The sequence below is a fragment of the Pygocentrus nattereri genome, chromosome 18 (genome assembly GCF_015220715.1).
Source record: "Pygocentrus nattereri isolate fPygNat1 chromosome 18, fPygNat1.pri, whole genome shotgun sequence".
NCBI classification, from domain to species: domain Eukaryota; kingdom Metazoa; phylum Chordata; class Actinopteri; order Characiformes; family Serrasalmidae; genus Pygocentrus; species Pygocentrus nattereri.
This window is the reverse complement of record NC_051228.1, coordinates 37,105,065-37,125,361: the sequence shown is the minus strand read 5'-3', so window position 1 is coordinate 37,125,361 and position 20,297 is coordinate 37,105,065. Positions and strand designations below refer to the sequence as shown.

Below are 20,297 nucleotides of genomic sequence, written 5' to 3'. Positions count from 1 at the left end.
GTGTGTAAAAAGTGATTTCAGAGCCACTCGGTTCTCCCTGATGGAAACTGTTTACCTTCAGTGTTTTGTGCTTCTGATCATTTTAATAGACGTCAGCGTCTCTAATTAATGACGTTCTATTAAAAGACTGGTTTACCAAGAGAGACGCTGGAGGACTTTCACCTGAAATGAGTTCATGAAGCCAGTCTGGTTATAAAAATGATAACAGGACCACATCAGTGCCAGAATTACTCTTTTAGTACTTTTACTTTATACTTAAGTACATTTGAAGGGAAATACTTTAGTACTTTTACTCAAGTGGAGGTCTAAAGGGAGGAACTTCTACTTTTACTGGAGGAATATTTTACCTTGGGGGTCTCGACTTTAGCTCAAGTACATGGTTTGTGCACTTCGTCCACCGCTGGATGGTAAACACACTAGGTGGAAGTTCCACCTAAAAATTTCACTGAATTTCCTGGGCAAATCTATGCATATTGACCACATAAACAGCTATTAACCTACCTGCCTGAATACCCATCTATCTTTTCCCTGATCTGGACCCTTTAACACTGTGTAAAAATAAAGATGTGCATTAGCAAATCAGGTTTTCCCCACAAAATAAACAAGTAGATTTTATTTATAGTTTTATTTGCCATAATATATTTGTCATACAGTTGAAACAGAGCCAATGTGGGAGGCCTCTGGCCTACAGTCAAAAGCCACTTTACAAATGACAGACAGACTGTTAGCTGTTAGAAATTAATACCAAGGGAAAGAAAGATGCGTATTAGCCAAACAATTTTTCACAAGATGAATTAGTTTTAGTTTTATGTGCCCTACTGCATGTCACACCGTTCATGGGGAAACACTGTTACAGTACGAGCAGGCTTCTTCAGTTCATCACACAGACGTTTGCTTTATTTACTGCATCGCCAACAACCAGAGAACGGCATCCTAAGAACAGCCGTGGGCAAAATACAAGCCATGCAGCTTATAAAGTGTCACCGCCGTAAGAATCTCCATTTTTGACAGTTGTTTTTAAAGCTGTGGAAAACTGGAAATCCTTCTCATGCCTTCGAGACGTTATTCGGTTGTGGAGCTTAAACAAACCCCCCCCTGTAAACACCTCCCAGTTGCATGATGAAGCTAAAGCACTGTAAAATATAGAGGGTTTTGTCTTTGCCTGATAAACTGCAGATTTGAAGAGGCTTCTGATGTCAGTCCAGACAGTTTTGGAGGTGAGGACAAGTGGATCATTTGCAAAGAGCTGCAAAACAACTATGAAATAAAATCTGACCAAATGGCTAAAAGCCCAGATGACCCGATGCAGACATGACTACTTCTTAAATATTGCAAACGAACATCGTACATAGAGAATGCAGTATAAAAAAAAGATATACAACATTACGAAACTCTGCGGAAGATGTGACACAGCTGACGTTGCTAGATGGCTAGAAGGACTTGTGGTCATTTGGATTAGTGGGCAAACTGAAATGTATTGCAAGTGTCCAGAAAGCACAAATCAAAAGCCAGGGGGTGGTGGGGGGGGGCTGACTGTAGGTGTCCACGAAGCAGGGAGATTTGTACCTGCTGCTGCTGCGGCTGCTATGAGGCTCAGGTTTTGACAGCTCAGGGCCGGACAATAAATACACAGGCAGGTAAGTCATCTGAGGTGAGGACTAATCTCAGCAGACTCAGATCCTCGTTGGACAGCGGCCTGCTCCGACTCGGTCTCGTGGAATGATGCGAAGCTCTGATCCGTGTTTTAGAAATACGTTTCCTGTGAAGTTACAGAGAAACAGTTATAATTCACAACCGGTTCTGAGAACTCTGACTTCAGAAATCCACTAAAGAACCCGTTTCCGCGCCGTATGAGGGACTAAAACAGTGGTAGACGTCTGCTGCTTCACCCAGTAGAGATGCACATATTTCAATTTTTGACAGAAAATGCCCATTTCCTTTTACATTGTATGTAAACTTTATGATGAATGAACCCAAAGAAATTGCCCAAAATGACTTGAAAAAATCTGGTTCCATTGACTTACATTAAAAGTTAGGTAGGTTTTTTCCTTCTCCTGTAAAGGTTTTTGGAGGTACGAGGATTTGTTCCGACAGGAGCAACATATTCAAACAGAATTTCAGTTCATACTATTACAAATTATTTACTACTATAATAAATTCAAAGTACTATGAAAAGAAAAAAATTGCATTTTAGATTATTTTGATAAAGGGAGATTTACACTTTCCAAAAATCGACATCCTTTTTAGCATGAAAATACAGAAATACAGCTTTGGAGGTGCTGCCCCACTTCAGTTAGTTTTCCAATGAAGCCAATTTCACAACGGAATTGATGCCAACTGCTATTACATAATTACACTGAACTCGTAGGTCAATACATACGAGACGCTAATACTATAGAGCTCCAAACGGTTACACCACTTCATGATTCGAGGGCAGGCTGCAGTATAAAATATGCAGAAAAGAATAAATTAGAATGGAAAATATCCGAAACGCAATCCTCCGAGAGGGACTTGATCTCATAACAAGGGGAGAAGACATATTGCGGTACGCCTGCTCACAGCGCATCGTCAATATTCATCAGCTAATATGGGAGATTTACATAGGAGTCTTCAAAGAGCAGCATTGTTTTGGAATATCGTCTTATCTGCCTAAACGGCTCTCGACAGCTACCACGGAGACTCGTCCCCGGTGGACTAAACAGATATCCCTGTCTGTTTTCATGAACTAGATTTCCGTAAGCAGTTATTCTCGGCCAAGTCTGAACCAAACAGACGAGGTTCAGAAGAAAGGCCGTTTCAGTAGAAGCTTGGGAAAGTACTCGGCCTGCTATTAGAAAACATGAAAGATTTCAGACTCGGCTGACAGAAGATGAGACGAACCTGCTGTCTGTGCTGGATTGATTCCGATGCCATCTGCACAAAGAGAAGCAAAAAAAAAATCATTTGAAATACCATGACGGCAATTATACGCACAAAACAGTGAAAAGTGGAAAATAAACAATAAGTGAGGCAGATGAGCATCACACTCCACGCTGAATAACCACAGCGCAGCATGTTTATATCCGGTCTGCTGTCAAACAGATAAATGAGTCAGGTACGACTCCCTACAGTTATTATATCCGCTCATCATTTAATATTAAACGATCCGACTCCTACTGGACTCGGAAAGGCCTGAGTTACGTACACACCTATACAGTTCTTATTATCGTTCATTATTAATTAATACGCATTAATAATAAGGATTAATCACTCAAATCCTACTTCTGAGTATCGTCAGAGAGTCTGGGTTTGTTTCGGCACTGACCGTGGCTACTTTCACAATGACCAACCACAATTTGGGGTTTTGGAATTACTTTAAGGGGCAGGAAACAGTTATTAAACTAATTTTTGTGAAACATATTGTTTGTGTCGGCAAACCTGGCGACCTGATGTAATTCCTACTTACGTTGCATTAACATTACAGAGAAGGGAGACGATTTTAATTTTCTGCCTCATTCATTTCTATGGGGACCGGTGGCAGCTGTGGGCTGGAGGGAACCCGCCTCGTGACCGGAAGGTCCCCGGTTCGATCCCCTGAGCCGATAGTACGTGACTAAAGTGCCTTTGAGCAAGACACCTAACCCCCGACTGCTCCCCAGGTGCTGTGGATAGGGCGGCCCACCGCCTCAGGCAAGTGTGCTCACTGCCCCCTTGTGTGCATGTATGTGGATGCTTCACTGCACAGCTGGCCAACGGTTCTGACTTGACCATTGTGTTTCATCACCTCTTCTTTTAACAGCGCACTGTAAGTGTTTGGGAACGGAGGAGATGCTGCTGCACTTTTGAAACAGTTCGGGGTCTCCTTTGTCATATTTTTCATTTCATAACGCGGCAAATGTTTTCAGTGGTGAGAGGTCTGGACTACAGGTAGGTCAGATTAGCACCAGGACTCAATACGGAGTCATGCTGTTGTAATACATGCAGAATGTGTTTTGGCATCTTCTTGCTGAAATAATCAAGGCCTTCCCTGAAAAAGACGTCATCTAAATGGCAGCATATGTTGACAAAACCTGTATCCTGTATATGGTTCAGCATTAATGGTGCCTTCACAGATGTTCACGTCACCCACGCCATGTGCACTAATGCCCCCTAAACCATCATGAATACTGGCTTTTGGAATGTGCACTGATATCAAGCTGAGTGGCCTTCAGCCCAGAGGACACAGTGTCCATGATTTCCAAAGACTTTCAACTACAAAAAATTTCAAGAGTTGATTCGTCAGACCGCCGGACACTTTTCCACTTCACTACAGTCCATTTTAAATGAGCCTGGGCCCAGAGAAGGTGGCAGCATTTCTGGATCCTGTTTCTTTGCGTTTTAACCTACATTTGTGGATGTAGCGACAAACTGTTTTCACAGACAGTGACTTTCAGAAGTGTTCCTCAGACCATGCAGTGATGTATTTATTTATTTTTTAAATGTTATGTACTGTAGATGACGAAAAGCAAAAGTTCTTTGCTATTTCATACCAAATCATGTTACTGACCTGTTGCTAATTAACCACCAGGTGATTTTTATTTTCATTTTGTTTTAGCATTTTACAGCTTTACCAGCCTTTTGTTGCCCCGTCCCAATTTTTTGGAATGTGTTGTTGGCATCAAATTCAAAATGAACAAATACAAAAAATAAATAAATAAAAATTCAGATTTAACATTTGATATGTTGTCTTTATACTATTTTCAGTTAAATATATGGTTTAAATTATTTGCACATCATTGCATGGGACAACATCCCAACTTGACAGTAATGGGGGGGGGGTGTAATCTACCTTGTGAAAAAAGATTGCAAGACAAATGTTATTACTTTTGTTCATATTAAAGTTGTGAATGGTACATTTTCATCCTACAATCATCCCCTGTGATTGACAAACATGACAGAAAAAAGCGTCAGCAATGATGATACAATCATTATTTGGCTTGAGCCTATTGTTCGCTTAAGTGTTGAGTTGGGCAAGATTTAAAAAAATTATCACAATACTTAATGCCATTTTCACGATAAGTATCATGATATTTTGACACATAAAATACGCTAGTAGGGTCATATTTAAAAACCGCAGAAAAAATGGGAATGCAATGATTGTTATTCATCATTTTATATGCTGCACTACAATAAATTCAATCTAATTATGATCTCTTGATAATGAAACAGTACTGATGATGATAGCCCACTTCTACTCAAGTATACTTTTTTCCTGCGTTTCTGTTTATGTTTATGTGATATACTATGCTCTTTAAACACCGTGAGATATTTGGCTAATTGGAAGGTTTTTTCTGTGCAAGATTAACGAATGGAATTAATGGAAAACTGCCATTGCGTACATCAGGTGTGTCTAACTGGGTTCCTTGCAGGTCACAGCTCTGCAGAGATGAGCTAATTTGCCTTTATTTTTTTTCCCCCTCTTCTAATGCTTTGAATTCAATTTGTAAAAGTAAAAAGCCAATTAGCTGAGGAGCTGAATCAGGTGTATTTAATGAGGCACAGTGCTGAAGTAAGCAGTGCTGCTGCCCACCAGCACTGAAATCTGAAGAACGGCCTACATCCACTTTTAAATGAACGGAGCTCCATCAGACTGCAGACCAACAGCACACTCCCAGCTGGAGCTCCCAGTTGTCATGAGCAGCAAAAGGCCTCACACAGAATTAGGCTAAGTTTGCATTAAGATTGCGCTTGTGGTAAAATAAATCCCAGCTCACTGCTTACATTATTAGGGGTCCCGGCAGAATCCTGCTTCTCCAAGCCCCAGGTGGCTGACGCAGTTGTCTTTCCTCTCCTCTTGGCTAAGAAAGATCTTTCTTGTGTGGAAATCTACCACCCCACGCTTACATGCTCTATGGCTGACTGATGTCATGTTTCACCCGGAGTAAATTTAGCTTGAGAGGTACTGCAGACATGTTTGACCAGATCTCGACACTGATTAGAGGATGTTCTTCTCTCATTTTTATTTATTTTCTGTTCTTATTTGCTGCTTTATTATCCATTTGTCTACCTTTCTCAATCTTTATTTACAACCCCAATTCCAACGAAGTTGGGACATGGTGTAATACGATGATTTGCAAATCCTGTTCAATCTGTATTCAACTGAATACACTACAAAGACGAGATATTTAATGTTCAAACGGATAAACTTTTGTTTTTTTTATTTTGATGTTGATTTTGAATATGATGCCTGCAACACGTTCCAAAGAAGTTGGGACAGGGGCAACAAAAGACTGGGAAAGTTGAGGAACGCTCAAAAAACACCTGTTTGGAACATTCCACAGGTGAACAGGTTAATTGGACACAGGTGAGTGTCATGACTGGGTATAAAGGGAGCATCCCTGAAAGGCTCAGTCGTTCACAAGAGATTCACCACTTAGTGAACAACTGCGTGAGCAAATAGTCCAAAAGTTTAAGAACAACGTTTCTCAACGTGCAACTGCAGGAATTTAGGGATTTCATCATCTACAGTCCATAACATCATCAAAAGATTCAGAGAATCTGGAGAAATCTCTGCAAGTAAGCAGCGAGGCAGAAAACCAACACTGAATGCTCGTGACCTTCGACCCCTCAGGCGGCTCTGCATTAAAAACTGACATCATTCTGTAACGGATATTCCCACATGGGCTCAGGAACACTTCGGAAAACCACTGTCAGTGAACTCAGTTCGTCGCTCCATCTAAAAGTGCAAGTTAAAACTCTGCCATGCAAAGCGAAGCCACATATCAACACCACCCAGAAACGCCGCCGGCTTCTCTGGGCCGAGCTCATCTGAGATGGACTGACGCAGAGTGGAAAAGTGTCCTGTGGTCTGACGCGTCCACACTTCACTCTGGTTTTGGAAATCATGGACGTCGTGTCCTCCGGGCCAAAGAGGAAAAGGACTGTCCGGATTGTTTTCAGTGCAAAGTTCAAAAGCCAGCATCTCTGATGGTGTGGGGGTGTGTTAATGCCCATGGCGGGGGTAACTTGCACATCTGTGAAGGCCCCATTAATGCTGAAAGGTACATACAGGTGTTGGAGCAACATCTGCTGCCATCCAAGCAGACAATGCCGAGCCACATTCTGCACGTGTTACAACAGCGTGGCTTCGTAGTAAAAGAGTGCGGGTACTAGACTGACCTGCCTGCAGTCCAGACCGGTCTCCCATTGAAAATGTGTGGCGCATTATGAAGCTCAAAATACGACAGCGGAGACCCCCGGACTGCTGAGCAGCTGAAGCTGGACATCAAGCAGGAATGGGAAAGAATTCCACCTACAAAGCTTCAACAATCAGTGTCCTCAGTTCCCAAACGCTGATTGAGTGTTAAAGGAAAGGTGATGTAACTCAGTGGTAAACACGCCCCTGTCCCAACTTCTTTGGAACGTGTTGCAGGCATCAAATTCAAAATGAGTGCATATTTGTAAAAAACAATAAAGTTTATCCATTTCAACATTAAATATCTCGTCTTTGTAGTGTATTCAATTGAATATAGGTTGAAAAGGATTTGCAAATCATTGTATTGTGTTTTTATTTATGTTTTAAACAACATCCCAACTTCACTGGAATTGGGGTTGTATTTTTAAGTAGAGGGAAGCAGGCATAGACTGTAGGGTTTTGGGAGTTGGGGGGGATTCAGGGATCCAGAGGTTTGGGGTGGGGGGATAAGATGGTTTTAAGGTGTTAGCTAACACAAACACATGGCAAAGGAAACAATACGATTCATCTCTACTCACCATTTGTGATAATGGCGCTGGTAGCGGCAGGCACTCTAAACTTTAAAGGAGAGAGAGATGTGAAAACACACTCAACTGAAAACTAAGGACACACACTTACATCAGGCCACATAATATATATGAACACTGAGCCCCGAGTGTCAGCCTCTCCCAGACAGAGCAATGGCTTTCCACTAGCATTTGTATTTACTTGAGGTAATTTGAGGTCTCCGTTTGGCAGATTTAGACAGCTGAAAGCGAGAGGGAAAGGACAAAAGAGGCTGAAATGGGCTGAAATGACAGAGAGAGCGAGAGAGAGAGAGAGAGAGAGAGAGAGAGCGCAAGAGAGAGCGAGAGAGAGACTGAAGTCAGTTGGGGTTTGGGAAAAACACACCAGAAGTCACAAAGGCATTTCTGCAGCGCAACGAGGGGATGCGAGGCGGCCGCCTGCTGTCATCAAAAATCAATTACTGCCACTCGTGCTGAATCTGAATTAGAGGACTGGGCCAAGCAAATGCACAGTCATCTGTGGAGGGTGTGTGTTTACTGTGGGGAACTTTCAATGCACGCTTTTCTTTCACCGGTGAAAAAGCTAAACTCTCAGTCCATCATTCCACAGGGACTCAGTAAGGCAGCTAGAGAGAGAGAGCAAGTGAAAGAAAGAGGGGGGAAAAAACGTTCAAAGCTTTCGCTGACGACAGGATGGATATTCGAGAGCATAAAATGCAGAAAAATGCAGTTTAAAAAAAAACAAACAAAAAAAACTGTCCATCATTTTCTGCTCTCTCCATTCCTCACTTTACCCCAGAAGCCTATTATGGTCCTGTCAACCTTGGCATTTTATTCAAGAAGCACTGAGAATTAATCTGAAGGAAGAACTCCTGAGTTTGGCAGGGCATACATTCAGTACGGCTGATGAAAAAACACTGCTAAACACAGTCATCAGGCTTTGTGCCGCGACGCAGCATTTCAGAAGGTTACAAAATGAGTGCGATCCTTCACTCTGGCTGCCCATTATGGGCCTTTCACACTCTCAGCGGAGAGAGAGGAACGCTACTGAGAGCAGCGCTGCACCACCTGTTCCCGATGAGACAGGACGGCATTTAGAAAGAACGGCAAAGACGGAAAAGCAAACAAAAAAGGAAAAATGAGGCACAAAGAAATGAAACGCCAATCGATTCAGTGCATGCAAGGTATAAAGTGACTATTAGGCCATTAGCCTGAAGCTCACTGCATGTGAACCGCTTGACCGTGACTGACTGACGTGAAAACGAAGCCGCGGATCGTTACAGGGACAGACGGGTAACGTCAACAGTCCAAGCAAGCTCACGGAAAATGAGCGAAACCTCTTTGTAAACAGTTTCATCAAAACACAAACGGTTACATTTTGCAATTACGGTCCAAAACAGCCTCACCTCTTCCGCTGCGAACTTCAGCACCGCTGTGAACGGCGTATTTTCGGGCACACTTAATCTGAAACACAGCGAAAGATGAAAGCAAATCAAGATAACAAGGAGTGATCAGATCTTTTCCTACAGGATCATTAAAATGATCATCCCATTGCTTCATTTGAAGAACGGAACAGCTCAAAGCCAAAAGACGCAGCAGGCAGCAAAGAAAACAAAAAGACAAAAGGCAAAATGAATTTTTAAGGGAGCTAAATCTGTAGATCATCATTACAAAAATAACTAAAAATAAAATCAATAAAAACTTCTCAGGGACTAAGAACTCGTTTGTCAAAGCCAGTCGGTGCGTGTCGATTTATACTCCATTCAAATTTCCACCTGGATATCCCTGCTTTAGGATTGGAGTCCTAATTCCTGCCTAATGCCCCAAAATAAGACATCATTTAAACCTTAATCGAAAGCCTTCAGTTCACCGCGTGTCAGTAAGAACGTTTTTCCTACACTTTTTAAAACGGCACTTAAAATGTCAGGATTTAATGATCGAAATGATCCTGCTTGAGAATGTTGCCTCATGGTTTAGTGCAATCGTTAACAAATAAATTATTGATATTTATTGAATATTGACATTTTATGTTAGAATTTGTGGCCATTTTATAAAGGCAATTAAGCTTCTGAGGTCATGCGTCGCATTGATTTTACACTTTGTGCCCAACAACATCCCTTAATGCAAGTTACAGTGAGTACAGTTACTCATTTGGGTACAGAGGGAAACAAAGTTCAGCGGTGATTATTCCAGTTAGTGTTGCAAAACTCTGACTAATCAAGTCTTTTCAATGTAAATTTGTAGTTTAATTCTATTTTTATTTTTCATATTTTTCTGCTTGTTGCCTTGTTTATTTATTTATTTATTTCTATAGTATATCTTATATTTTGCATTTTGTATGATGCACATCTCTGTCTACATACTGCTCTTTATCTGCTTACTGTGTGTTTTGCATTGTTACAGCAGATTTCCCCCAGTTGGGATGATAAAAGTCTCTCATCTTCAAGCCGTACGACTTGTTTACAACTACTGGTTTGAAACTAATAGGTCAGTGTGGACCATCGTGGAGCTAAAACAATGAAATGAAAACTCTTCGCCGAAACCAAAACTGAGAATCAGCGCATGCGGGGTGGAAAACCGTAACGGTAAAAAGATGATAAACGTATTTAATCGAAGTTACAGGATGTGCTGCCACTTCCAAAACTCTCAACAACAGAATGGTTGGTCATGGCTGAACTTTTCTTAATGCTTCTGCTTGCCTGCATTCTCTGTATCGAGCACTGAACCCCCTCTTGATACTCGGCATGAACAGTAACTGAAATTGGCGTTTGTTTGAAAGTTTGTTTGAAATTGTTTGACGTCCTTCAGCAGCGAAACGGCTCGAACCAGTGCAAGGAAGTAAATTATGTAATGTTTTTTTCGTAGGGTGGTCAAAATGCTTATGACGAGAAACGTTTGCAGCTGAAAGGTTCATTTTTTTGGCCGCCTACAGACACTCGCCATGCTTCATAAAGCTAGAAGTTGCGAAAGACATTCAGCTCAAGGACGCTCGGTCGACGAGTTTATTGTAAAGAGATTTCTGATTCAGTTTCACCTGAAACACTACGGATTAAAATGCTGACGGTCACCAAAACAGCTGGATGTGGTAGAAATATCACTGTCAGCCAACAGGCCTGTTCTCCGCTTAACCATCATGTCCTTTACAAAATATGAGGTTAATAATAATAAATTACATTTACATAGCGCCTTTCACAAACCCAAGGTCGCTTCCCATAGGCTACACTGTTGGATGCGCGCGAGTGCGTCAATATTTACTGAGAGAGGAATTAACTCCCACGTTTACTGTCATGCTGCTACTTTATTATCCATTTTACAAGAAGAAACGTGTGCATGCAGGATGGAGCGCATACAGAGCTCTCAGTAATTCGGCTCTGCAGTTAAAAATCCCATCAGTGATTCCTGAATCGGCTCTGCTGTTGAACTTGTTTACAGAAAACATGAGTACATCTCTGCTGCTGATGCAAGTGCAGCGGACTGTGCGGGACAAGGCTCAAAGAAAATCTAAAAACATCTTAAAAAATAAAAAGTAACACTTTTCAACAAGTGAATGCACTGGAGCGTTCCCACTTTGGGGAATTGCAGGGGATTTCATTTCTTAGGGGGATAATGCTGTATTAGTGTCTGCTTTTCTAGTAGATACTCGGTTTGGGCCCAATCCCATTTCACCCCTTACCCCTTACCCCTACCAGTCCTCAGCCCTCTGTTTAACGTGTTCATGTCTAGGGGTAGGGAGTCCCGAGTCTTGCTGAGATAGAGGGGTGGGGGGTGTTGGGGCTACATGACCCTCCGAACAGAGTGTTACGGGGAAAAAAGAAAACCCGGCAAGACGGCTACACAAGTAACCAAAGCAGTCCGGCGCTTTTGACACCTGAAACACCAGAAATGTACCTGCTGCTCCATTTAAGGTGGAACGGGAAAATTTTAAGAAGAATCTGGAGAATCTCTGACTTCAGCTTCACATCACTGAAGAATTAGGGGGGGGTGATAATAAATAATTGCCCCCCTCTTTGAAGGCGAATGATCCCTAAATGTAACTAAAGCCCAGCAGTGAGGAGCTGAACTTTCCCCTCCTCTGCTGTCCCTGCAGACGGGCGGGGTCGCCTACAGAGCGGCGCTGGTAGCGTGTATACATTAGAACAGAGCAAGTGAGCAGTAGTGCTGTCACAGCTTCACTCTGTAGAAGGAAGACAAGTCTCAATAGAAAGGTAACACAGGGGGGATCTATGTTTTTGGACGGAAGCCTTTGTTCAAAAACTAAGCCAAACACTGAAAACTTAACGTGTGTCTCAACACTGACTGGGTTTACATGCACTTACTAATCTGATAACTCCAGAAAATCAGATTGTCAGTAATCCGATCCACATGTTCACATGCTATGGATTAATCAGATAATGGGGAAACTCCAGGTCTACAGGAGTCAGACAGTAATCAGATAACGGGGAAACTCCAGGTCTACAGGAGTCAGACAGTAATCAGATAACGGGGAAACTCCAGGTCTACAGGAGTCAGACAGTAATCAGATAACGGGGAAACTCCAGGTCTACATGAGTCAGACAGTAATCAGATAACGGGGAAACTCCAGGTCTACATGAGTCAGACAGTAATCAGATAACGGGGAAACTCCAGGTCTACATGAGTCAGACAGTAATCAGATAAAGGGGAAACTCCAGGTCTACATGAGTCAGACAGTAATCAGATAATGGGGAAACTCCAGGTCTACATGAGTCAGACAGTAATCAGATAATGGAGAAACTCCAGGTCTACAGGAGTCAGACAGTAATCAGATAACGGGGAAACTCCAGGTCTACAGGAGTCAGACAGTAATCAGATAATGGGGAAACTCCGGGTCTACATGAGTCAGACAGTAATCAGATAATGGGGAAACTCCAGGTCTACAGGAGTCAGACAGTAATCAGATAATGGGGAAACTCCGGGTCTACAGGAGTCAGACAGTAATCAGATAATGGGGAAACTCCGGGTCTACATGAGTCAGACAGTAATCAGATAATGGGGAAACTCCAGGTCTACAGGAGTCAGACAGTAATCAGATAATGGGAAACTCCAGGTCTACATGAGTCAGACAGTAATCAGATAATGGGGAAACTCCAGGTCTACATGAGTGAGACAGTAATCAGATAATGGGGAAACTCCAGGTCTACATGAGTCAGACAGTAATCAGATAATGGGGAAACTCCAGGTCTACAGGAGTCAGACAGTAATCAGATTTCTGCTTTGCCGCCAGCCAATAAACTCACAGAAGACGACGAGACGAAAAACGTAACGTAACTTCAGGCGTTTTTTTTACCTGAAAATATGAATGTACATCATCTAGACGATGAAGAGAAGATTTAAATCCATTATTTCATCAATCATGTATTTGGTTTCAGTGTCACTTCAAAAGTGTTTTCGTCCGTTTTCACTCATGCTCAGACTAAGAAATCGGAAAGAAATCAGAGTAAGAGTTCACAGCACTGAGAAATCTGAATACTGAGCTAAAATCCAGCCGTCCTATTTCTCTGATTTCTAGACTTTACTTTGAGCTAAGAAGTCAGAGTGTGCTGTTTACATGACCACTGGAATAATCAGATAACCTCAGAAATGAGATCATGATCGGATTACTGAGCGCACATAAATACACTCACTGTTTTGTGTCCTCACCAACATCTAGGTTACACAAGTCACGGCCAACTCAAGGAAAAGGAACAGGATTTTCAAGAAGTAAGCTTTTGATAAAACTGAGTAAAAAAAATAAACTTGCCAAGTTAATTAGGTGGATAATCGTTAAAATCGATAAAAAGTTTTTGGCCACACCAACTACTACTACTACTAGCAGAGTAAAGAAGCCGCTGTCATTTTGAGGGCCGAATCAGGGGGTGACTGAGCTGCGCGACGCCTTCAATCTGCTGCGCTGTGCGAATGATTCACCTGCAATATGTGACAGAAGCCGAGAGACGAGACACTCAGACCTTTAATTCAGTGCTTTCACTCCAGGTTTGGAGCCGCCGCTCTGCATAGTTCAGTGTTTCTCTCTGCTGTTCACACCTCGTTCAGCTCCAGAAGGGATTAATCAGCTAATAAGATCAGGAATTTTAACCGGGAAGCCACAGTTATGCAGGGCAGGGGTTTCAGGACTGGAGCTGAACTCTGAACTAACTGCACCAGCAAACTTACAGAATCACGTCTGTCGACACACGACGTCGTTTCCGTCCCACGACATTCAGTCTGATATTTAACGTTTGTTTCTCCATTCAAACGTCATTTAAATCAGAAACAGAGAGTAAAGTTATCCGGTGGTCTGCAGCTCCGTTAGGGGGACGACTGTTCATCTCTCAGCTGTTAACATCAGCTAAAGTTCTCTAAAGTCCAGCATTGTGTCCACATCTGTGTTAATGAGCTGATGTCGTTTCCCTCCCATGATCAGAGTTTTTCTTCTAATCAAATGAAATTTATCTGTAGCGCTTTTTATAACTGATGTCACAAAGCAGCTTCACAGAATTCTAGAAAGGACAAAGTTTTGGCATAAATGTAAAACCCCCAGGTGAGCAAGCAAGGGGTGACAGCGGCAAGGAGAACCTCCCTCAGAGCTGAGGAAGAAACCTTGGGAGAAACCAAGGCTCACCAGGGGGGGAGACTCATCCTCCTCTGGTCAAAAGTACCTTCAAATTACTGGAGAGAGAAAAATAAATAAATAAATAAATAAATACTCAAAGCAAGAGGACCCTATACCCCCTCTTTATGCAACACCACGGGATCCATTACTTGCCCTGACGTGAAGAGCCGGTGGGCTTCTGTGTTGTTAAGCGCCGTGAGAGACTCTCCAGAACAGGGAGAGGGCCTGAGTGGGAGATAACTGATCGCATGACAAAGGCTTGCATGTGTGAGGACTACAGCCTGATTTATGGACTCTGTCAAGGTCTCGTTTTTTCTATTACAAAATAAAATGATTAATTTTAGCCGTATTTCACCTCTATTTACGCTCGTGTGCAGCGGTGACGCCAGAAATTCAGTCCCAAATATTGTGGCCACAACAGAAGCCCAAGGAAAACAGACGGAGTAATCTGCTACACAAATCCCAGTTTGAACATAGGGAATTTAATGATGTGGCTTTGAACATTAAGTATTTTAAAGCATCTTCAGACTAATTAACTACGGCTAATTAACAGCTTCCTACAGAAACTACACTGAAAGCACAGACAGGTTACAATGCTTTCTGGCTACGTTCTGGTCCTGAGGTCATTTATGTTGACCGTCATGTAAAAACGTCACCCGAGTTGATGCAGGTAATAAACTGCTGCTTAATGTGGAATCGGAGATCTCCTCAAGGGAAAATGATGAAGGGTATGTTAAAGACACTGAGCAAGTAGACATAATGCAGCAAGGTCAAAATTCATTATCAGCCATTTTACGTGAGAAACTGACAATTCATGAATAAAAGTAGACAAATCCATCGCTATAACAGCTTCAACTCTTCTGGGAAGGCTTTCCACAAGGGTTAGGAATGTGTTTATGGGAATTTTTCCAGAAGCACATTTGTGAGGTCAGACACTGATGTTGGACGAGAAGGCCTGACTCACAGTCTCCACTCTAGTTCATCCCAAAGGTGTTCTATGGGGTTGAGGTCAGGACTCTGTGCAGGCCAGTCAAGTTCTTCCACACCAAACTGGCTCATCCGCGTCTTTATGGACCTGCTTTGTGCACTGGTGCGCAGTCATGTTGGAACAGGAAGGGGCCGTCCCCAAACTGTTCCCACAAAGTTGGGAGCATGAAATTGTCCAAAATCTCTTGGTGCTGAAGCTTTAAGAGTTCCTTTCACTGGAACTAAGGGGCCGAGCCCAACTCCTGAAAAACAACCCCACACCATGATCCCCCCTCCACCAAACTTTACACTCCAGAGACTCCACTCCATTGGTCACTCCAGAGAACACGTCTCCACTGCTCTAGAGTCCAGTGGCGGCGCTTTACTCCACTGCATTCCACGCTTTGCATTGCGCTTGGTGATGTAAAGCTTGGATGCAGCTGCTCGGCCATGGAAACCCGTTCCATGAAGCTCTCTACGCTGTTCTTGAGCTGATCTGAAGGCCACATGAAGTTTGGAGGTCTGTAGTGATTGACTCTGCAGAAAGTCGGTGACCTCTGCGCACTATGCCCCTCAGCATCTGCTGACCGCTCTGTCATTTTACGTGGCCGACCACTTCGTGGCTGAGTTGCTGTCGTTCCCAATCACTTCCACTTTGTTATAATCCCACTGACAGTGGACTGTGGAATATTTAGTAGTGAGGAAATTTCACGACTGGACTTGCTGCACAGGTGGCGTCCGATCACGGCACCACGCTGGAATTCACTGAGCTCCTGAGAGCGCCCCATTCTTTCACTAATGTCTGTAGAAGCAGTCTGCAGGCCTAGGGGCTCGGCTTTATACACCTGTGGCCGTGGAAGTGACTGGAACACCTGAACTCAGTGATTTGGATGGGTGAGTGAAAACTTGTGGAAATATAGTGTGTGTGTAAGCCAAGAACAGCTGTTTAGGCCGGTCAGTCGGTCAGGACAGCAGACGTCAGAGGCTAAAATAAAGCCATTAGAGTTTATACAAGTTGCCAAAAAGCGAAAATTCAAGCCATTAACGCAAATAAACGACCACAAGGACAGAAGCAGCGCCACAGCCTCCCTGGAAGCGAGTCTGCGGGGAAAAGCCAGCAGTGACGGCGGTACTCACACTTTGTACGGTAACCGGGGGTCCGATGTCAGCGTGATTTTGAACGTTACTTTCGACCTGAAAGATTAAACACACACATTCATTAGAGTGTTAGCAGTAATGACACCTAAATTCCGCTCGTTAAGTCGGATAAATGAGGCTCAGTTACATGTTTTAGCGCTGAGAAGCCGAACCGCTCACTGTTTACACCGAGCAGGAAAAGCGGCGAGGAGGACCCGCTGGAACACGTCATCCATTCAGAGAGCTGGGCTGTCCCCATCCTCCCCACATATCACCTCACCCCGCACTTTCTCCAACTGCTACACGTTTAATCCAACTAAAAACAACTTAAACGCGTGAACACGTTCCCCGGTAGACGAGTTAAATCCCCGCAAGCTCTGCAGTTACAGTCAGGCGAGTTGCACTGGTGCCTATGTGCTACCGTAAGTACCAGTGTAAAAGGCCCACACTGACTTTGACAGACGGCGATTCCAGGGAAGGTCGAGCTGTGTGTAAAGCGTTCGTTCTGTCGCATGAAAGGCTTTTCTTTATCCTTTCACAAGGCAGGGAGATGTCTGCAGCTCATGATTACCTCCCACAAGCTTTCACACTGCAGAGGTGCAGTAGTACCGCTCATGCAGCGCTGCGCTGCTCTCCAATAGGCTGTGCCGTTATTACGGTTTATTTACAGGCTGTAAATACGGTAACTACACTGTGTTTACAGTAAGACCCGATAAAGAACTAAACACGTGGTATCTTAAGTTTTAAGTCACCTGGAACGATTTCGTTACTTCTTTCTTGTTAACAGGATCGTTTCTTGCGCACTGGCAAATTAAATCAAATCAAATCACATCACATCACATTTACACAGGTGGAAAGTCAGTGAAAATCTTAGGTGCGTGGGCCTCTTATAAATTTAAATACCAAAAGAAAAAGATTTAATAATGTGTATATAAATAAATATATATATATATATATATATATATATATATATATATATATATATATATATATATAGAGAGAGAGAGAGAGAGAGAGAGAGAGAGAGAGAGAGACCCTTATTAGTCCCACAGCAGGGAAATTTCCTCATTTAATCCATCTGTAAAGTGAAACACCACACACACACACACACACACACACACACACACACACACACACACACACACACACACACACACACACACAGGGGGTTGCTGGAGCCTATCCCAGCAGTCATCGGGCGGAAGGCAATATGTGTGTGTATGTATATATATATATATATACATACACACTTGTTTAATTTGGGTTCCACAGTCGCTCAGGTTTCTCAGATCTCGCTCATGCACAGATTAAGAGCTTACATCCTGAGCTAAAATCCAGCCTCTTTATTGGATTTCTGAGTATGATGTTTGCATGGCCATTTGAATAATCAGATAACTGCAGAAATCTGATTATGATCGGATTATTGAGTGCATGTAAACACACTCAATGTCTTATATGATTTGAAATTAGTACTTGGTCTCTATTGTTACTACCGAGCTTTATCACCTGTCTGTAAAGTACTTTGGGCTGCGACCGGCATTATATTATTATAATTATTATTATTATTATCATTACATTATGATTATCATCACATTAATACATTTCTATCAGTTTGTTGTGCTGTCTTTGATTCATTACTCTTACATTCATACAAAATATTTGTTTTGACATATATTGCAATATTTATATTTGAATGTTTGTGCATTCACTGGCATATTTATTGGCACAATTTCAAATATTTGCATATGTTCTAAACATGCATTTTAAATATATTGTTTCAGCTACTTCTAACACTCGTCACCGGAGTCCCAAACCTCCTGGATTTCATATATGTATATGTATACATACACAGTATACACTAGTACTGTGCTATTCCAATGTACAGCTGTACAGTAATAATTTCTGGAATAAAACTATGAAATGTGTTGTCCACATTCCGTATGTGCAGATAGTCTGAGGGAGATAATAAATGAGATGCAGCTTCTCCGGGACAGGACACTGATATAGAATCTTCCACATTATATAGGACATGGATAGAAGATGCGCAAGATGTCTGTCTATATATGTAAGCACAGATTTGCTGGATTGAAGGTGCAGAGGGTCAGAGTGAGCCTGATGAGATGTGGATGAGGTGGTGATTGTCCATGGAGATGATGACTCAGAGGTGCAGGGACTGGCCTACAGACCGATACACCAGAACTACTGGCTGTTCAGCAGGCAGGCTGATGGCCCGGGGGGAGAAACCAGCTGGTACCTCCTCCTGCTGGTGTTGAAATCCAGGAGGTTTGGGACTCCGGTGACGAGTGTTAGAAGTAGCTGAAACAATATATTAATATATTAATCTGTGCATGAGCGAGATCTGAGAAACCTGAGCGACTGTGGAACCCAAATTAAACAAGTGGCCTCACAAGTTGGCAGCAAACCAAAGATGAGTTGGAGTTGATTACATTCACATCGCGTGTTCTCCTGTGAGTTTACTGCCTGGTGGCACAGCAGAAATCAGATTACTGTCTGACTCATGTAGACCTGGAGTTTCCCCGTTATCTGATTACTGTCTGACTCATGTAGACCTGGAGTTTCCCCGTTATCTGATTACTGTCTGACTCCTGTAGACCTGGAGTTTCCCCGTTATCTGATTACTGTCTGACTCCTGTAGACCTGGAGTTTCCCCGTTATCTGATTACTGTCTGACTCCTGTAGACCTGGAGTTTCCCTATTATCTGATTACTGTCTGACTCCTGTAGACCTGGAGTTTCCCCGTTATCTGATTACTGTCTGACTCTTGTAGACCTGGAGTTTCCCCGTTATCTGATTACTGTCTGACTCATGTAGACCTGGAGTTTCCCCGTTATCTGATTACTGTCTGACTCCTGTAGACCTGGAGTTTCCCCGTTATCTGATTACTGTCTGACTCCTGTAGACCTGGAGTTTCCCCGTTATCTGATTACTGTCTGACTCATGTAGACCTGGAGTTTCCCCGTTATCTGATTACTGTCTGACTCCTGTAGACCTGGAGTTTCCCCGTTATCTGATTACTGTCTGACTCCTGTAGACCTGGAGTTTCCCTATTATCTGATTACTGTCTGACTCCTGTAGACCTGGAGTTTCCCCGTTATCTGATTACTGTCTGACTCCTGTAGACCTGGAGTTTCCCCGTTATCTGATTACTGTCTGACTCCTGTAGACCTGGAGTTTCCCTATTATCTGATTACTGTCTGACTCCTGTAGACCTGGAGTTTCCCCGTTATCTGATTACTGTCTGACTCCTGTAGACCTGGAGTTTCCCCATTATCTGATTACACCAGAACATGTAAACGTGTTGCTTGTATTACTGACAAAATCAGATTTTCTGCAGTTATTGGATTATTAAGTGCATGTAAACGCATTCAGTGACACAGAGCATTTTAAAAGGATAAACACAAAAGACGTAGGATTTTAATTAAACGCTAAGTTAAAGAGATTTATGTTAAACGTGTTTAGATGCTTCATAAAAGTGAGCTCTGAGCTCGACTGTCTAATAAAAGCTGAACTGAGCTCCACAGTTCAGAAGCAGAATAACAGAGTCTCTCCACGATTTCTGTATTTTACAGAGGGTGATTAAAGGAAACCAGTTTCTGCAGATCTAAGATGATAGACAGACACTCTGTGATGTAATCTGAGCTTTATGGTTTATTTAGAGCTTTAAAAACTAGCAGCAGAAACTTGAAATCCATCCTGAGCGATACAGGCAGTGCAGCTCTTTCAAAGTGGGACCGATCTGATCTCTCCGTTTAGTTTCTGTTAGGATGCCGATGCATTTTGTATGAGTTGTAAAGGATGTAGTGTTTCTTAGGAAGTCCAGTAAGAGGACCATTACAGTGATCAA

At 42.7% G+C, this 20,297-nt stretch overlaps 1 protein-coding gene across 3 annotated transcripts; it reads right to left on the bottom strand.

Moving 5' to 3' along the window:
* Positions 1 to 584: 584 nt before the first annotated feature.
* ufm1 (ubiquitin-fold modifier 1) lies at positions 585 to 17,020 on the bottom strand. Of its 3 annotated transcripts, none has more exons than XM_017691437.2 (6): positions 16,581 to 16,805; positions 16,433 to 16,489; positions 9,126 to 9,183; positions 7,732 to 7,771; positions 2,881 to 2,913; positions 585 to 1,759 (listed from the first exon to the last, which is right to left on the bottom strand). In XM_017691437.2, coding segments are annotated over exons 1-6 (276 nt in total). In that variant the 5' UTR covers positions 16,583 to 16,805; the 3' UTR covers positions 585 to 1,673. The 3 variants fall into 3 exon arrangements, with proteins under 3 accessions (XP_017546926.1, XP_017546925.1, XP_037403464.1); XM_037547567.1 differs by having other exon boundaries at positions 1,687 to 1,759; positions 7,732 to 7,766; positions 16,581 to 17,020; XM_017691436.2 differs by lacking the exon at positions 9,126 to 9,183 and having other exon boundaries at positions 16,581 to 16,840.
* Positions 17,021 to 20,297: the final 3,277 nt, after the last annotated feature.